General features: G+C 47.8%; 1 protein-coding gene across 1 annotated transcript in view; it reads left to right on the forward strand.

The window, feature by feature from the left end:
- NEMF (nuclear export mediator factor) overlaps positions 1–16135 on the forward strand; it is a 49824-nt gene that overhangs the window by 1131 nt on the left and 32558 nt on the right. The window contains exons 2-13 of the mRNA XM_063118280.1: positions 326–394; positions 2136–2238; positions 2936–3061; positions 3528–3676; positions 6646–6713; positions 7367–7450; positions 9727–9800; positions 11459–11529; positions 11616–11691; positions 12780–12842; positions 13380–13457; positions 15055–15263. Coding sequence (XP_062974350.1) covers positions 326–394; positions 2136–2238; positions 2936–3061; positions 3528–3676; positions 6646–6713; positions 7367–7450; positions 9727–9800; positions 11459–11529; positions 11616–11691; positions 12780–12842; positions 13380–13457; positions 15055–15263 — 1170 coding nt within the window. The remainder of the gene's footprint in view (positions 1–325; positions 395–2135; positions 2239–2935; positions 3062–3527; positions 3677–6645; positions 6714–7366; positions 7451–9726; positions 9801–11458; positions 11530–11615; positions 11692–12779; positions 12843–13379; positions 13458–15054; positions 15264–16135) is intronic.

The following is a 16135-nucleotide window of genomic DNA, read 5'->3' on the forward strand; positions in this document are numbered from 1 at the left end:
CGTTGATAATGCCAACAACAGAGCGCACTGCAAATATGCTCCCCAATCCATTTTTAGATCTGAATCTGTTTTATCTGTTATCTCAACTTCTTTCTTTGCCTCCCATTCATTCCGATGTGTATGTACAGATACTAATTCAGGGTGAAATCCTATGCATGTTTACACAGAAAAAAAGCTATACAACTCCCAGCATTCTTTTGATAGGTGCTCTTTCAAGAAACTTTTGTTTACAAGTTTTAATCAGTGTTCTGAATGAACTATATATTTTTCCTGAGTAATTTTCTTGTATAGATGATAAAATATGTATATGTATTTTTTTTAACAGCTTGTTGGGAATGAGGGTGAATAACGTTTATGATGTGGATAATAAGACATATCTCATCCGCCTTCAGAAGTAAGAGTTAAATATTTTTTGCTTCCTCTGTTTGAAGTATTTCTAATTTCCGTGTGTGTGTGTGTGTGTGTGTGTGTGATGTGATGTGCATTCCAGTCTAAGGAAATACAGAATAGCCATCTAAACATAGAATGCTATGTATGAAAATGAACATATACCTGCTTAGTCCTAACAGTTAAAAGTCTTGATCTTTCTAAAAAAGAGAATGGATGATTCTTGCTCTTTAAAGAAAGTGTCTGTCACTATTTCTGTTTTAGCCAAATTTGAAACTTGTGTTTGTTCATGTAAACAGCACATGAGTGAGATATTTGCTTCTGAATACCTTGCTCAGAAATATGTAAAATAGTTTGCTTTATTCATGTGGATGCAGTCCAGTCCACATGTACATGAAAGTGAGGTACATTAAAATGACTTTGCTCCCAAGTAAATGTAGTTTGTAGTCAGGTATATATTCTCCTCTTTGCTTTCCTCCAAAACTCTTCCTTTAAAATATTAATAACTACAACAACTCCATTCCTTCCAACCCACACTCATAGAGGGCCCATAATGTATTCTGATATAGTTGCTGTGAGGGAAAAGGGTTGATCTTACCTTGCTTTTCAAGCACAGAAGCAACTTCTCAAGGTGACTCTTGGGTTCTTAAAAATTGCGGCTGCAAATGTTAGGACAGATACTAACGCCTTGTATGGAAAACCTTTTCTATCCTGGAGAAGTTGATGATAATAATTCATTACCTGCTTGGAGGCTAGCAAAGGTGTATGATGAGGCGCGTTGTTTCCCAACAGCCTTTTCTTGTGAATTGCTGAGGGATGCGCCCAGATTGTGCAGAAAACTGCCAGTACAGATCATGGAAGAGGCTTGGTCCACACTACGTTCCTAACTCCAGTATAGGGCCTGGTTTGGATCTTGCTGGACATAAAGGTAGAGATGAGATTGGGAAAATGCGCTCTGAGCAGTAGCACTGATACCTTGGTAATGTTGTGTGCTAACTTGTCCTTGAAGAAATTTCTACTTCCCAATCTCACCTTGTTGTCCCTTAACCAGTGATTTAAAGGCCCGCTTCCCCGGCGCGTTAATAGCTAATCAAACACATGAGGCTGGAGAATACACTTAATCTATTTACTTCTGATACTGCAGTATGGGGGTGCTCTCCGGTTCCACAAGATGGAGGCACCCAGAACAAAGGAATCTCATAGTATATATAGGCCCTGACTACAAGGGGGTATTAGTCTCTTTCTAACCCTTCTATTGGTCACTTCTGGATTAGCAAGTTAAGTTACATTCAATTTTCAAGTTAAGGTGCACAATTTCAATGAGTCACAGGTTACATTCAATGCTCTATTGGTTGAAAGTTTTTCCCTTTGTCTGATGTCCACCATTAAGGAATGCAAATCTAGCATATAGCCATATGTAGCCACCCTTTGGCAGAGAAGCCATCTTTAACCTTTGGCACATTACATTCATCAGAGAGATGAAACCTCTCCCTGGGGCCATCAACCTCATGAACCACTTTGCGTCTCCCCACACAGCAAACTGGAGAAATTTATAATGGAATATATGAATTGTGCAACTTCAGCATTTAATTTTCATAGGAATTAAAAATCTGATCTGGCAGTTCCTAGAGGATGAAGGGCATGTGTATGATAAACACACACTTCTGTTCTGGGACACTGAGGAACAAAACAGAAACAGCCTGTGAATAGAGACCTGGGTTACCCCTGATTCTTTCTGCTGTCACTAGGCCCGACTTCAAGGCTACGCTTCTGCTGGAATCTGGCATTAGGATTCACACCACAGAATTTGAATGGCCCAAGAACATGATGCCATCAGGCTTTGCAATGAAGGTCAGTCCATCTTCTTTTGCTTCCTGAAAACTTCCCACAGGGTCAGGGAAGAAAACCTGTCAAGCAGGTCTTCTTGGGGGGCTATTTAAACTGGGGATTTCCCCCCCTCAGTCTTGCTTTTCCGCCAGAAACACACACACACCCATGTCTCTTTTTTTGCACCCTGTGTTGTTGCTGAATGATCCCAAATGATCCCAATTGTGGGGAAGAAGATGCGAGGGGGACTGGAGCAGGCAGGGGCCATCGGAGCCTGCTTCAATTGGAAACCCCCCCCCCCAGGGCTAACATCTTAATCCTGTGGGGAAGAAGAAGGAGCTGTTGGTTTGCCCTTCCATTGGGAGATGAGAGGATGGAGCAGGGCCTTCCCACCAGCCTAAACAGTCTCCTTAATTTATTTTTATTTTCTCCCTCTTCCCTCCCCATTCCCTTTTCCTTGTGTGTCATGTATTTTTTAGAATGTAAGCCTGAGGGGGCAGGGACTGTCTTCTTTCTTGATAAATTGTAAGCCGCTCCGAGAGCCTTTTGGCTGAGGTGCGGGATAAAAATAATCTAAAATAAATAAATAATGGTCTGGCGTGCTGCAGTCTTCAGATGTTTGTGATCAGGGAAGCTTCCAACCCCGGTCGCTCTTACTGGAGGCGCCTGGCTCTGCCCCGCTGCCCCTTTTCACACCTGTTTGCGCTTTCCTCGCCGGCAGTGCCGCAAGCATTTGAAGACCAGAAGGCTTGTGAGCGTCAAGCAACTCGGCGTCGACAGAATCGTGGACTTCCAGTTCGGGAGTGATGAAGCAGCGTATCATCTGATTATAGAGCTCTATGACAGGGTAAGTGTGTGGGGCGGGGGGAGAGAAAGGATTGGGAATGTCTAGAGGGGTGACCCCACTGCAATCTCTTCCCAGCAGGGGGTCCGTCATGTCGTCTTCGGGTATTAGGTACGTAGTGGGGGGAAGAATTCACCTTGTATTTCCGTGTATGTTCACATACTGTTGCGATTCCTGGGGTGAGCTCGTGCAGTTGTTGAAAAGAAACTTGGGGAGGGAACCTCTGCTCCCACCCTTCTTCTATTTAGGGTTCATCCCCCAAATTGGCCTGTCTCAGCTTTCCCCTCCTAGCTGTGCGGTCTTTTTGGAGTACTGTGGGGCTGCACCGGAGGCCTTACCTGGGCTCAGGCTGCCTCCGCTGCCCACCTGTTTGGGCACGCCGCGGTCCCGAGTGTGGGAGAGGGATACGGACCGAAATGAGTGCTCCACGCCCATCTATGGGTGACAAAGTGTTTGGGATTTATTGCAGGGCAACATTGTCCTTACCGACCATGAATACCTAATTCTGAACATCCTGAGGTTTCGCACAGACGAAGCGGACGATGTCAAGTTCGCAGTGCGGGAGCGCTACCCGGTCGATAACGCCAAAGCAGCAGCGCCGTTGCCCACTTTAGAAAGGTACCGCTCTGCTTCGTGCAACGTTTGGATTGGGGCAAAAACAAAAAAACCCAGAGCTGAGTACAGGTGACAGCTGTATTGTAGGGTTGTCCTGGCCTGCTTCCCGTTTTTGGGATGGTCTCCGGTTTCAACTGGTATTGCTGGCTCTCATAGCACTTCAGCCTGTACCCTAGAAATGCTGGCCTGTCCCACAGAAACATGACTACCGTACCGTAATAGGTGTGTGTTGATATGACTGTCACAAGACACCTTTTGGATAGTGCCTGTAATAATATACACCCTACAGCAATTCTGAAATGGTGTACTAAAGCTTCATTCTATATATATATAAATAATTTTTTATTTTCTAAACTTCCAAACAAACAATACAATATAAAATACTACCCCATAATACATAATAATACATACTAAACAAATTAATAAACATATATTTTAACTTGATTCCATTTAATCTAATCATTGATTAACATTAACGTGCTCCCTCAACCCAGAGATTTCCAAATTCCAATTAATGAGATTTCCAAAATCTCATTAATTCCTCCGGAGGTGTTTTCCCTCTCCCCTTTAATGATACAAAGTCCAAAAACTGTTTCCGTATTACTTCAAAATCATTCGTTCTTATCATTCCTCTTCTGACTCTCATGTTACATGTTAATTTATCGTTAATAGCAATATCCCATATTTCTTTGTTCCAATCTTCTAAAGCTTCATTCTAAAAGAATGTGAAAGGGCGGGGCCTTCATCCGTTTGAGCTCCCAAGGAGCCCTTTCAAAAGGCAGCCAAGCCCTAACGCCAGCAGGGTTGAGTTCCCTCTAGGCAGGGCCCCATCGTCTTGTCTTGCCTTAGTTTGCCTGGGGAGTGAAAGGGAATAAGCCAGGAGCAGCTTGGGAAGCAGTCTAGACCTCTGTGTGCAATCTAGGTCAATCAATTTTACCACTCCATTGAGTTGTATTGGATTTGGGGGAGCGGATAGGAGTGAGCAGCTTCTGGGAGAGTAGCCGTGTGAGTCTGTGGCACAAGGTTTGGTGGGCTGGAACCAACTTCACGAGAGGCAGTGTTAGATCAATGTTCTTTTCACCCAAGGACGAGATCCAAACAGCCCTTAAGCACGACTCCACCATTCCAGCGACAGAGGGTTCAAAAGCGCTTTATTGATTAGTAATCAAGGCCTGGTCTCTTCAAAGGGAGCAATCAGACAAAAGACATAGGGAATATGGTACAGTATTTGAGCTTTCAAGGGGCAGGGCCCAGTAGCAGCATTAACCAATCAGAACATAACACTGAGGCATAGCTAATTATGCTAAACAGTCCTGTAAACAATACCTTTGGCCTGACAGTAAGTTACAGAGAGTTAACTTCGACACAGCAGCACTTGGAGACAGCTGGAGACAGGATTCTTGTTTATATTAGATAAGAAGGATGCACTCAAGGAGACATTCTCATACAGGGCATTATGACATTTTGCTTAGTGTGCAATGGAGATTTTACAGTTTCCTGTTAAAAATGGAGGTGGTTATGCTAACAGCAGGGAGTGGCGGGGGGGAGGCCCCTTTCCCCTCGCCCTCCCCTGGCCTTGTTAGCCTGCCGGAAGGCCTGAAGCACTGAGCAAGGCTGATCTCTCCTGAGCAGGATGAAGCGAAATGGCTTTCTTCTTACCTGACATGCAAGAGCACCTGATATATTATTATTTATTATTACTTATTACATTTATATACCACCCCATAGCCGAAGCTCTCTGGGTGGTTTACTAAAGTTAAAAACAGTAAAACATTAAAAACATTAAAAAAATTAAAACCATCAAAAACAACAGTATAAAAACAACAGTATCCATTAAAACAACAGTTCTGGGGTCCGTTAAAAAAAAAATTAGCGTTGTTAAATGCTATTAAATGCCTAGGAGAAGAGAAAAGACTTGACCTGGTGCCTGAAAGATAACAGCGTTGGCGCCAGGCGAGCCTCATCGGGGAGATCATTCCACAGCCGGGGGGGCCACCACTGAGAAGGCCCTCTCCCTTGTTGCCACCCTCCAAGCGTCCCTGGGAGTAGGCACTCGGAGGAGGACCTTAGATGTTGAGCACAGTGTACGGGTAGGTTCATGTCGGGAGAGGCGTTCCGTCAGGTATTGTGGTTCCAAACTGTGTAAGGCTTTATAGGTTAAAATCAGCACCTTGAATTGGGCTCAGAAACGTACCGGCAGCCAATGTAAGCGGGCCAGAATCAGTGTTACAGTGTATTATTATTATTATTATTTATTGCACTTATATACCGCTCCCATAGCCAGGACTCTCTGGGCAGTTAACAGAAATTCTAAAATTGAGGTAAAAACAAGTGTACAAAATTTAAAACTCTAAAACACAGAACATACACACATAAAACATTAAAAACAGATTTAAAAGCTAAACATGTGGGCAATTAGGATGTGCCGCCATATGCCTGGGCAAAGGATGAGAAGCAGGATGTTCAAACCGCTTGTTCCAGTTATCAATCTGGCCGCTGCATTTTGTACAAGCTGCAGCTTCCAAATCGTCTTCAAAGGCTGCCCCACGTAGAGGGCATTGCAGTAATCTAATTTGGAGGTGGTTGTTGTTTATTCATTCAGTCGCTTCCGACTCTTCGTGACTTCATGGACCAGCCCACGCCAGAGCTTTCTGTCGGCTGTCGCCACCCCCAGCTCCCCCAAGGACAAGTCCGTCACCTCCAGAATATCATCCCTCCATCTTGCCCTTGGTCGGCCCCTCTTCCTTTTGCCTTCCACTTTCCCTAGCATCAGCCTCTTCTCCAGGGTATCCTGTCTTCTCATTATGTGGCCAAAGTACTTCAGTTTTGCCTTTAATACCATTCCCTCAAGTGAGCAGTCTGGCTTTATTTCCTGGAGTACGGACTGGTGTGATCTTCTTGCAGTCCAAGGCAAGAGGTTACCAAATATGAATTCCTTCTCTTGCATTGATCTTCCCTCCTGCTCTTCATAGGTTGACTGAGATCATAACCAGCGCTCCTAAAGGCGAACAGATAAAGAGAGTCCTGAACCCTCACCTACGTAAGTACCATTTAGGTTATATTAAACGGGACGTAATCAGTACTGGTTTGGATCCAACTTTGGATCCTGCAACGGGACTGGCAGAAGCAGAGTTCTCTGCTCCTTCCTCCCCATGGCTGCCCTGCCAGCTCCCCACCCCTCAACGCTACAGAGGGGACTGGGGAGACCCCGCTGAATGGGGCAGGTTACGACGTGGGGTCAAGGGGGATCCCCCCAAATCTTGTGGAGGCACTTTCCATGAATGAGGCTCCCCTCTTGAATGGTGTCTCTGCAACATTTTCAAGGCTTCCTGCCTCCCTCAGCCCCTCGCACCTCGGCCAGCCCCACGGGGAGGAGGGGGCGGGCGAGGACGTTTGCTTCTGCCAGCCCACTTGCAAGCACCCAAATCTGGATCCAGCCCAGTGGGAGAGATGGCAGCGCTAATAACGGAGAAGGGCTTTTGTGAGATCTTATGGGCTCAACACATTCGTGGTGACCAGGCCCAGTCTTTTCATCCTCTGTATAAAATGCCCAGATTCTGCCTTGCAAGAATTGACAGTCTCTGTTTCGGGAAAGAAAATTAATCTTTTAAACTGGGGCCTCGACCTGGCTGTTTTACCTGTCTTGTAAACGGACACATCCCCCCCCCTTTTTTTTTCTATTTTAAAATATAGCTTACGGAGCCACTCTTATTGAGCACTGCCTTATAGAAGCAGGATTTTCGAGTAATGCCAAAATAGAGCAGATGGAAAGCAAAGGTAAGCGTCCAAACATTTGAGTGTGAGATGCACAACGTGCCCTCTTCCGTGTAACGCAACGTGGTTGTGTAATGCTTCGTATTTAAAGACGTGCTTCAATATTTGTTTTTACCGATTGCGTCTGTTTGGTTCCTGTGCTCCTAAGCCAGCCTTAGGAGAGGGAAGGGGAATGGACAGAGGGTTTGCATGCAGATGGCCACAGGCTCAACCTCCAGGTGGGGCTGAGAAAGCATTCCTGCAGCCCATAGAATCATAGAATAGCAGAGCTGGAAGGGGCCCACAAGGCCATCGAGTCCAACCCCCTGCTCAATGCAGGAATCCACCCTAAAGCATCCCTGACAGATGGCTGTCCAGCTGCCTCTTGAAGGCCTCTCGTGTGGGAGAGCCCACAACCTCCCAAGGTCACTGATTCCATTGTCGCACTGCTCTAACAGTCAGGAAGTTTTTCCTGATGTCCAGCTGGAATCTGGCTTCCTTTAACTTGAGCCCGTTATTCCGTGTCCTGCACTCTGGGAGGATCGAGAAGAGATCCTGGCCCTCTTCTGTGGGACAACCTTTTAAGTATTTGAAGAGTGCTCTCATGTCTCCCCTCCATCTTCTCTTCTCCAGGCTAAACATGCCCAGTTCTTTCAGTCTCTCTTCATAGGGCTTTGTTTCCAGACCCCTGATCCTCCTGGTTGCCCTCCTCTGAACACGCTCCAGCTTGTCTGCATCCTTCTTGAATTGTGGAGCCCAGAACTTGACACAATACTCTAGATGAGGCCTAACCAGGGCCGAATAGAGAGGAACCAGGACCTCACGTGATTTGGAAGCTATACTTCTATTAATGCAGCCCAAAATAGCATTTGCCTTTCTTGCAGCCATATCGCACTGTTGGCTCACATTCAGCTTGTGATCTACAACAATTCCAAGATCCTTCTCGTTTGTAGTATTGCTGAGCCAAGTGTCCCCCATCTTGTAACTGTGCCTTTGGTTTCTATTTCCTAAATGTAGAACTTGGCATTTATCCCTATTAAATTTCATTCTGTTGTTTTCAGCCCAGCACTTCAGCCTATCAAGATCACTTTGAAGTTTGTTTCTGTCTTCCAGGGTTTTCCACCCAATTCCACCCAATTTTGTGTCATCTGCAAATTTTGATCAGCGTTCCCTGCACCTCCTCGTCCAAATCATTAATAAAAATGTTGAAGAGCACTGGGCCCAGGACTGAGCCCTGTGGCACCCAGAAGCTCAGCTCTCTGAACGCCGCCCTTATAGAGCCAGCTGAGCCGGAAGGTTCATTCATGAGCCACAGCTGGACATGGGTGGGTCCAAGCTAAGTCCCTGTATGAAAGGAAGCTTCGAAGAATCACATAGCACTGGCAACAACCTTTGTGATGCTGGTTCCGCTGCCCATGCCATTTTGCCCATGCCCATTGCCCATGCCATAGCAATGGCAAATGCTATTTCGGGCTGCATTAATAGAAGTATAGCTTCCAAATCACATGAGGTACTGGTTCCTCTCTATTCGGCCCTGGTTAGGCCTCATGTAGAGTATTGGGTCCAGTTCTGGGCTCCACAATTCAAGAAGGATGCAAACAAACTGGAGCGTGTCCAGAGGAGGGCAACCAGGATGATCAGGGGTCTGGAAACAAAGCCCTATGAAGAGAGACTGAAAGAACTGGGCATGTTTAGCCTGGAGAAGAGAAGATGGAGGGGAGACATGATAGCACTCTATAAAGACTTAAAAGGTTGTCACACAGAGGAGGGCCTGGATCTCTTCTCGATCCTCGCAGAGTGCAGGACACGGAATAACGGGTTCAAGTTAAAGGGAGCCAGATTCCGGCTGGACATCAGGAAAAACTTCCTGACTGTTAGAGCAGTACGACAATGGAATCAGTGACCTAGGGAGGTTGTGGTCTCTCCCACACTCGAGGCCTTCAAGAGGCAGCTGGACAACCATCTGTCAGGGATGCTCTAGGGCGGATTCCTGCATTGAGCAGGGGGTTGGACTCGATGGCCTTGTAGGCCCCTTCCAACTCTGCTATTCTATGGTTCTATGTTTCCTGCATTCCTGACCTTGGTTTTTATTGTGAATCGGACCTCGAACCGGACTTCAGACTTTGCCTCTGCTGCTTGGACTCGGTGAACTGTCCTGTGAGCTCGCTTATCTCTGCCTGTCACTCCTGGCAACTGGGAGTGTCGCTGCTGGCAGATCCCCAGGCAGGGCTGGTAAGACTCTGTAGCCATAAACACGACACAGCTGTAAAAAAAATCCGCTCCCTTTTCTCTCTTTTTAGATGTTGAACGGGTTCTAGCCGCTTTACAGAAAGCAGAAGAATATATGGAGATAACAGACAACTTTAATGGCAAGGTAGCGCATAATCTGGGGACAAATGCCCTGACTTTCACACCCGCCCGGCACACCCTATGAACCAGAGCATCTTTTTGCAGACGGTCACTGCAAGTCTCTCAAGGGGGGGGAGGGAATATTCCTGAGCTCGTTGAGGATTCTGATGCCAAAGGCTGGATGTATTGCAGCAGGGAGAAAGGGATGAGAAGGGGCTGAAATAGGATAATAGGATAAGTTCATCCGGGCGGGGCGAAACCATGGTCTGGCCCTCATCAGCTCTAATGCTGTGACAGATATTTTGGAGAGGATGTGCAAATTGACTGTTCTGCTTGTCGTGTGCCAGCCCTTAGTCCTCCTCTCACGTAGTTCTCTCCTGGCGCTTTCCTTCCAGGATTGGTTATTATTATTTATTATTTATTTATTTAAAACATTTGTATCCCGCCCTGTATCACTAGGGTCTCAGGGCCGGTGCAATCAGGCAGGTACGCCAGGCCAGTGGGGGAGCGCAGCACCAACTGAAGTTAGAGCAGGCCTAATAGTCTTCCCGCCTCAAGCAACATTCCACAATTATACAGGCTGTCATCCAGACGATGGCCAGTCTCTCACCCGGGCCAATTGCCCCAACTCTCACCTAAGGGGTGGTTGGATGTCAGCCACACCAGCTATCCTACTCTCTCACAGTAGGACGGCACGTTCGCACACGTGCAGTTGCCTAAGAAGGGAGTGAGGCCTTGCCCTTGTCACTCCCCTTTGGAGTTGCCCCCACCAGTTGATATACCCCTTGTAAGAAGGGGGGGACAGGTGGAGCTGGTCTGCAGCAGCTGCTCAGTACCTAGGGGCCTAGTCTTGCAGGAGTGGTGGCAGTCTGCCAGGCAGAAAGTCCACTGGATGGGTGCATCCCAGTGGAGACAGCAATGGCGGCAGCAGCCACAGCAGGAAGCAAGCAAGCATAGAATCATAGAATCGTAGAGTTGGAAGGGGCCTAAAGGCCATCGAGTCCAATCCCCCGCTCAATGCAGGAATCCACCCTAAAGCATCCCTGACAGATGGTTGTCCAGCTGCCTCTTGAAGGCCTCTAGTGTGGGAGAGCCCACAACCTCCCTGGGTCATTGGTTCCATTGTCGTACTGCTCTAACAGACAGGAAGTTTTTCCAGATGTCCAGCCAGAATCTGGCTTCCTTTTACTTGAGCCCATTATTCCGTGTCCTGCACTCTGGGAGGATCGAGAACAGATCCTGGCCCTCCACTGTGTGACAACCTTGCAAGTATTTGAAGAGTGCTCTCATGTCCCCCCTCCATCTGAATAGCAAGCAGTTCAGTTCTTCTTCCAGGCGGACGTCCCTCTTGAACGGCTTCCTGCCCACGGCCGACAGCCCTCTTGCTCTTGCCCTGAGCAAGAGGCTTTAGTACCTGCGGAGATGGTTGGGGCAGACAAACACTCTTAAGCTCTGCAAAACACACCCTGCCTTCCTGCAATGGTCCTCCCCGTTGAACGTTGAGCCCTCTCTCATGCCCGCCACCTCAATTCACACTTGTACAGTTCCAAGAATTTCTGTAAACTGCCCAGAGAGCTCTGGCTATGGGGTGTGTGTGTGTGTGGAATATAAGTGTAATAAATAAATGAAAATAAATAAATAGAAGGAATATTCAGTGTTCTCCCCACCCCGCTCTTTTCGTAGGGCTATATTATCCAAAAGAGAGAGAGAAAGCCCAGCCTGGAGCCAAGCAAACCTGCTGAAGAAATCCTCACGTATGTCTTGGGATGGGAGCGCCCTTTGGGGAGCGTTGCCTGGCAGGCCGAGCTGCTGGTGACCTTATCTAATGCGTGTCTTGCAGATACGAGGAGTTTCACCCTTTCTTGTTTTCACAACACACAAGATGTCCGTGCGTGGAGTTTGACTCGTTCAACAAGGTACAGCACCAGGTTTGATACTGGGCTTTCCGAGTGGTCTGCAGTGGGTGGGTGGTTTTTTTTTTATTATTGTATCGGCTACATAGGGCTGGGCGGGTGTAACGAATTGCCAACCAATAAGAATCCAAACGTGGATTCAAAATTTTGAGAACAGAGTTTTAAGACTTTGAATTCTTGATTTTTGTCTGTGCTTTTGAGGACGGTTTTGTTTTCTGGCAGGCTTCAGGCGCAAAAACCTCAAGATTGGATTACTGCAACGCGCTCCATGTAGGGCTGCCCTTGAAGCTGCTCCGGAAGCTGGAGCTAGTGCAGAATGCTGCAGCTCGGCTGTTATCTGGAGCTGCCCCTTTCCAGCATGTAACTCCTCTGCTGAGGGAACTGCACTGGCTGCCTATTCACTACCGGGCCAGGTTGAAGGTTCTTGTACTTGTGTACAAAGCCCTAAACAACTTGGGACCAGGATACCTGAGAGAGCGCCTTCTCCCTTACCAACCTGCCCGGTCACTGAGGTCATCCGAGGGCCTGCTCCTGGTGGTTCCACCTAGATCCATCCTCCGATTGGAATCCACCAGGGGAAGAGCCTTCAGCGTGGTGGCGCCCCTCCTGTGGAACTCCCTGCCTCTGGAGGTCAGACAGGCTCCGACCTTGTACTCCTTTCGGCGCCTCCTGAAAACATCTTTATTCCACGAAGCCTTTCTTTAACATGCAGCCTTGGATTACTGTTATTGCTTCTTTTAAATTTTGTTTAAACTGTTTTATTCTGTTTTCATTTTCATTTTACCTTGTACACCGCTCCGATATTTTTCAATGGGGAGCGGTATATAAATATTCTAAATAATAATAATAATAATAATAATAATCGGAGCTTCTGCACAAAACGCGGCCTTTGCCAGAGCGAATTGTGAATTTGCAATTCCTCTTTTGGCTTTGGGATGTTCCAACTCAAGATTCTGTGCAAATCTTACAGAAGAGGCTTGTTGGACGTAATCAGCTGTTCTCCAACTCTAAATTTTTCTAGTTCCGTTTTCTGAGGAATTAAAGATCGATTCCTGGTTATTTATCGTTATTTATTTTTATTCTTTTGAAAGGCAGTGGATGAATTCTACTCCAAGCTGGAAGGCCAGAAGATAGACTTGAAGGCGTTGCAACAGGTACTGGTCAAATGAAAACACTTAGCATTTGACCCGGCTCCCACCTGCTCCCCTAAAGGCTTGTTCACCTGGGGCGAGTTACACTTCTGTCCCTGGCGAAAGCCCCCCCGCCCCCCCGCAGCTGCCGCGTGAGCTGGAGATGTTTGCGTTGTTTCAGCCTCTAGCAGGCGCTGTGCCTCACTCTACTTTAGGAAAGGAAAGAAAGTCTGGGAGAATGGTTTCCTTCCTTTCCTAAAGTTGAACGAAGCGTCATGCAGGCTAGAATATTGGATCTTTCCGGGTGCTGAGCCCACTGCTGGTCTTGAGGTGGTGATTCAGGCTGCGCACCATCTCCCAGCTGTGTCCAGAGTAGGGAACAGTGTTGCAGCCTCCTCCAATCAACGGCTCCCTTTAACGGCCGCTCGCTGGATCGAGCCGCGTGGGGAGCTGCTCTTGTGGGTTGCCGTTGGCAGCACCTTCCTCTTGTTGACCTCTGCTGTCACAGTCGGCATCGACCTGGGCCTTTCCTTGTTTGCCTTCTTGCATTTTCCCCTAAAGGAAAAACAAGCCATGAAGAAGCTGGAAAATGTTCGGAAGGACCACGAGCACAGACTCGAAGCTCTTCATCAAGCTCAGGTAGGGCCTTTGGGTAGTTTTAAGTTGAGCCCTAAGCCAGTGTTGCCTAGTGGTTAGAGTGCTGGACTGGGAGTCGGGAGATCCGGGTTCTAGTCCCCACTCGGCCATAGAAACCCACTGGGTGACTTTGGGCCAGTCACAGGCTCTCAGCCCAACCCACCTCACAGGGTTGTTGTGAGGATAAATTGGAGAGGAGGAGGATTGTGTAGACTGCTTTGGGTTCCTTGCAGGAAAAAGCTCCGTTATAAATGCAATAAATAAAAAGGAGGACCATCTTTACTGCACGATCTATTTGATAGACTCCAAAGAATCCCAGCTCCCTTTTTTCCTTTTTTAAAAATAAAATAAAATTACAAGTAGTGGAGGAAAATTTCACGGTGTGAAGCTGTTCCCAAGATTTTCAATACAGGCCAGAAAGACAATTCGGAACAATAATTTGTTCATCTGCCGTGTGTTACCTATCAGTTGCCCCTGCTGATCTCCAGGTGGGGATTGTTCACTGGGTCCCCTAAAGCAGCAAGCCGGTCTGTAGAAATTCCACATGGGATTCAGGATTTAGGCGCCGGGCAATGAGAGTAGGAACTAGATGAGGTTTCTTGGTTGTGGAGGTAAATGCGTGTGGGAACTCTATGGAGACTTTATAGAGTTGGAGAAGTATTGGCTCAAGGGTAGAGACGGGTGAACTTCCTCCATCTCATGAAACCATCTGTCAGGAGTAAAGAAAGGAGTTAAGAAGAGAAGATTGAGGGGAGACATGAGAGCACTCTTCAAATACTTAAATGGTTGTCCCACAGAGGAGGGCCAGGATCTCTTCTTGATCCTCCCAGAGTGCAGGACACGGAATAACGGGCTCAAGTTAAAGGAAGCCAGATTCCAGCTGCACATCAGGAAAAACTTCCTGACTGTTAGAGCAGTACGACAACGGAACCAGTTACTGAGGGAGGTGGTGGGCTCTCCCACACTCGAGGCCTTCAAGAGGCAGCTGGACCACCATCTGTCAGGGATGCTTTAGGGTGGATTCCTGCATTGAGCAGGGGGTTGGACTCGATGACCTTGTAGGTCCCTTCCAACTCTGCTATTCTATGATTCTGTGATTCTATAACTTGACGTGCCAAAGATCTCTTCTTCAATCCTTAGCATCTCAGTTAAAAAGAACCCCGGATACCAAGGCTGGGAATGATCTTTGTGTTGCTAGTCAGGGTAGAAATGATCCACGAACAAATAGCCTGACCTGGGATCCCTGTGCGCCTTGAAAGACAGGCCAGTGCAAATATGGCGCACACGTTTCCAACCCTACCCCGAACCGCTATTGGGATGCTCCTGTAGTCTGATTTTGGAAGCTGAGTTTTTTTTTGCTGTGTTCTTTTTTGCTGGAATTATTACTGAAGGCCGCTGTGGTGGCAGTTGGCTGGCGTGTTTGTCCTGGATGTGGAGAATCCTGGGTTCAAATCCCCTGCTCAGCTTGGAGAGCTCTGATCAAGTCACTCTCTGGCTGTCCTGCCCCACGGAATTGTTGTGAATGTAGAATGTGGTTCACGGCTGCAAAAATAATAAAGTCAGTAACTCAGTGCTGACTGGTCCCCTTCTCTTCCCCAAGGAAATTGACAAGGTGAAAGGTGAGCTTGTGGAAATGAACCTGGAGATGGTCGACCGAGCCATCCAGGTGGTCCGGAGTGCCTTAGCCAACCAGATTGACTGGACGGAGATCGGGGCCATTGTCAAAGAAGCCCAGGCCCAAGGGGACCCCGTGGCAAGTGCCATCAAAGAGCTGAAGCTGCAGACCAACCACATCACGATGCTCCTGAAGTAAGCGCACAGCCGGCTGGAGAAGCAGGCCGGAAATGGGACGCAGCCCTGTGCCGAGCGAGGCAGGGCGCTCCGTGCTTCCGTGCCTTTGAACCGGATTGCCAGAGGGCGCAAGATGAGGCTGAGCTGTGGGAGCTAACTGGCAGTTTGGAAATGGTCTTGGTGGGGAGTGCTTGCAATAGCCACTAGTCCTGAAGGCTCTGTGCTACTCCAGGATGACAGTCGTTGGGGAACCCGGCAGGCGGGGGGTGCTGTTGCACTCAGGTCCTCAGAGAAGAGAAGATGGAGGGGAGGCATGATTGCACTCTTCAAGGACTTCAAAGGTCGTCACACAGAGGAGGGCCAGGATCTCTTCTTGATCCTCCCAGAGTGCAGGACTCGGAATAACGGGCTCAAGTTAAAGGAAGCCAGATTCCGGCTGGACATCAGGAAAAACTTCCTGACTGCTAGAGCAGTATGACAATGGAACCAGTTCCCTAGGGAGGTTGTGGGCTCTCCCACACTAGAGGCCTTCAAGAGGCCGCTGGACAACCCTCTGTCAGGGCTGCTTTAGGGTGGATTCCTGCATTGAGCAGGGGGTTGGACTTGATGGCCTTGGAGGCCCCTTCCAACTCTGCTATTCTGTGATTCTATGGTTCCTGCCTGTGGGTTTCCTGTCAACTCCTCGTTGGCCCCTGTGGGAACCGAGTGCTGGATTAGATAGAGACCTGGTCTTGATCCAGCATCAGGGCTCTTCTTCTGTTCTTTAGGCAGCTCTCCATAAGAGCTAAAAATGGGACCTCCGTTTTTGGAGATGGGGTTGGAGATTGCAGAGCACATGCTGGAGCAAACAGTCAGGGACGGGGACTCCGGTCACCCCCTGCTCCAGCAAA

The sequence above is a fragment of the Elgaria multicarinata genome, chromosome 2 (genome assembly GCF_023053635.1).
Source record: "Elgaria multicarinata webbii isolate HBS135686 ecotype San Diego chromosome 2, rElgMul1.1.pri, whole genome shotgun sequence".
Lineage (NCBI taxonomy): Eukaryota > Metazoa > Chordata > Lepidosauria > Squamata > Anguidae > Elgaria > Elgaria multicarinata.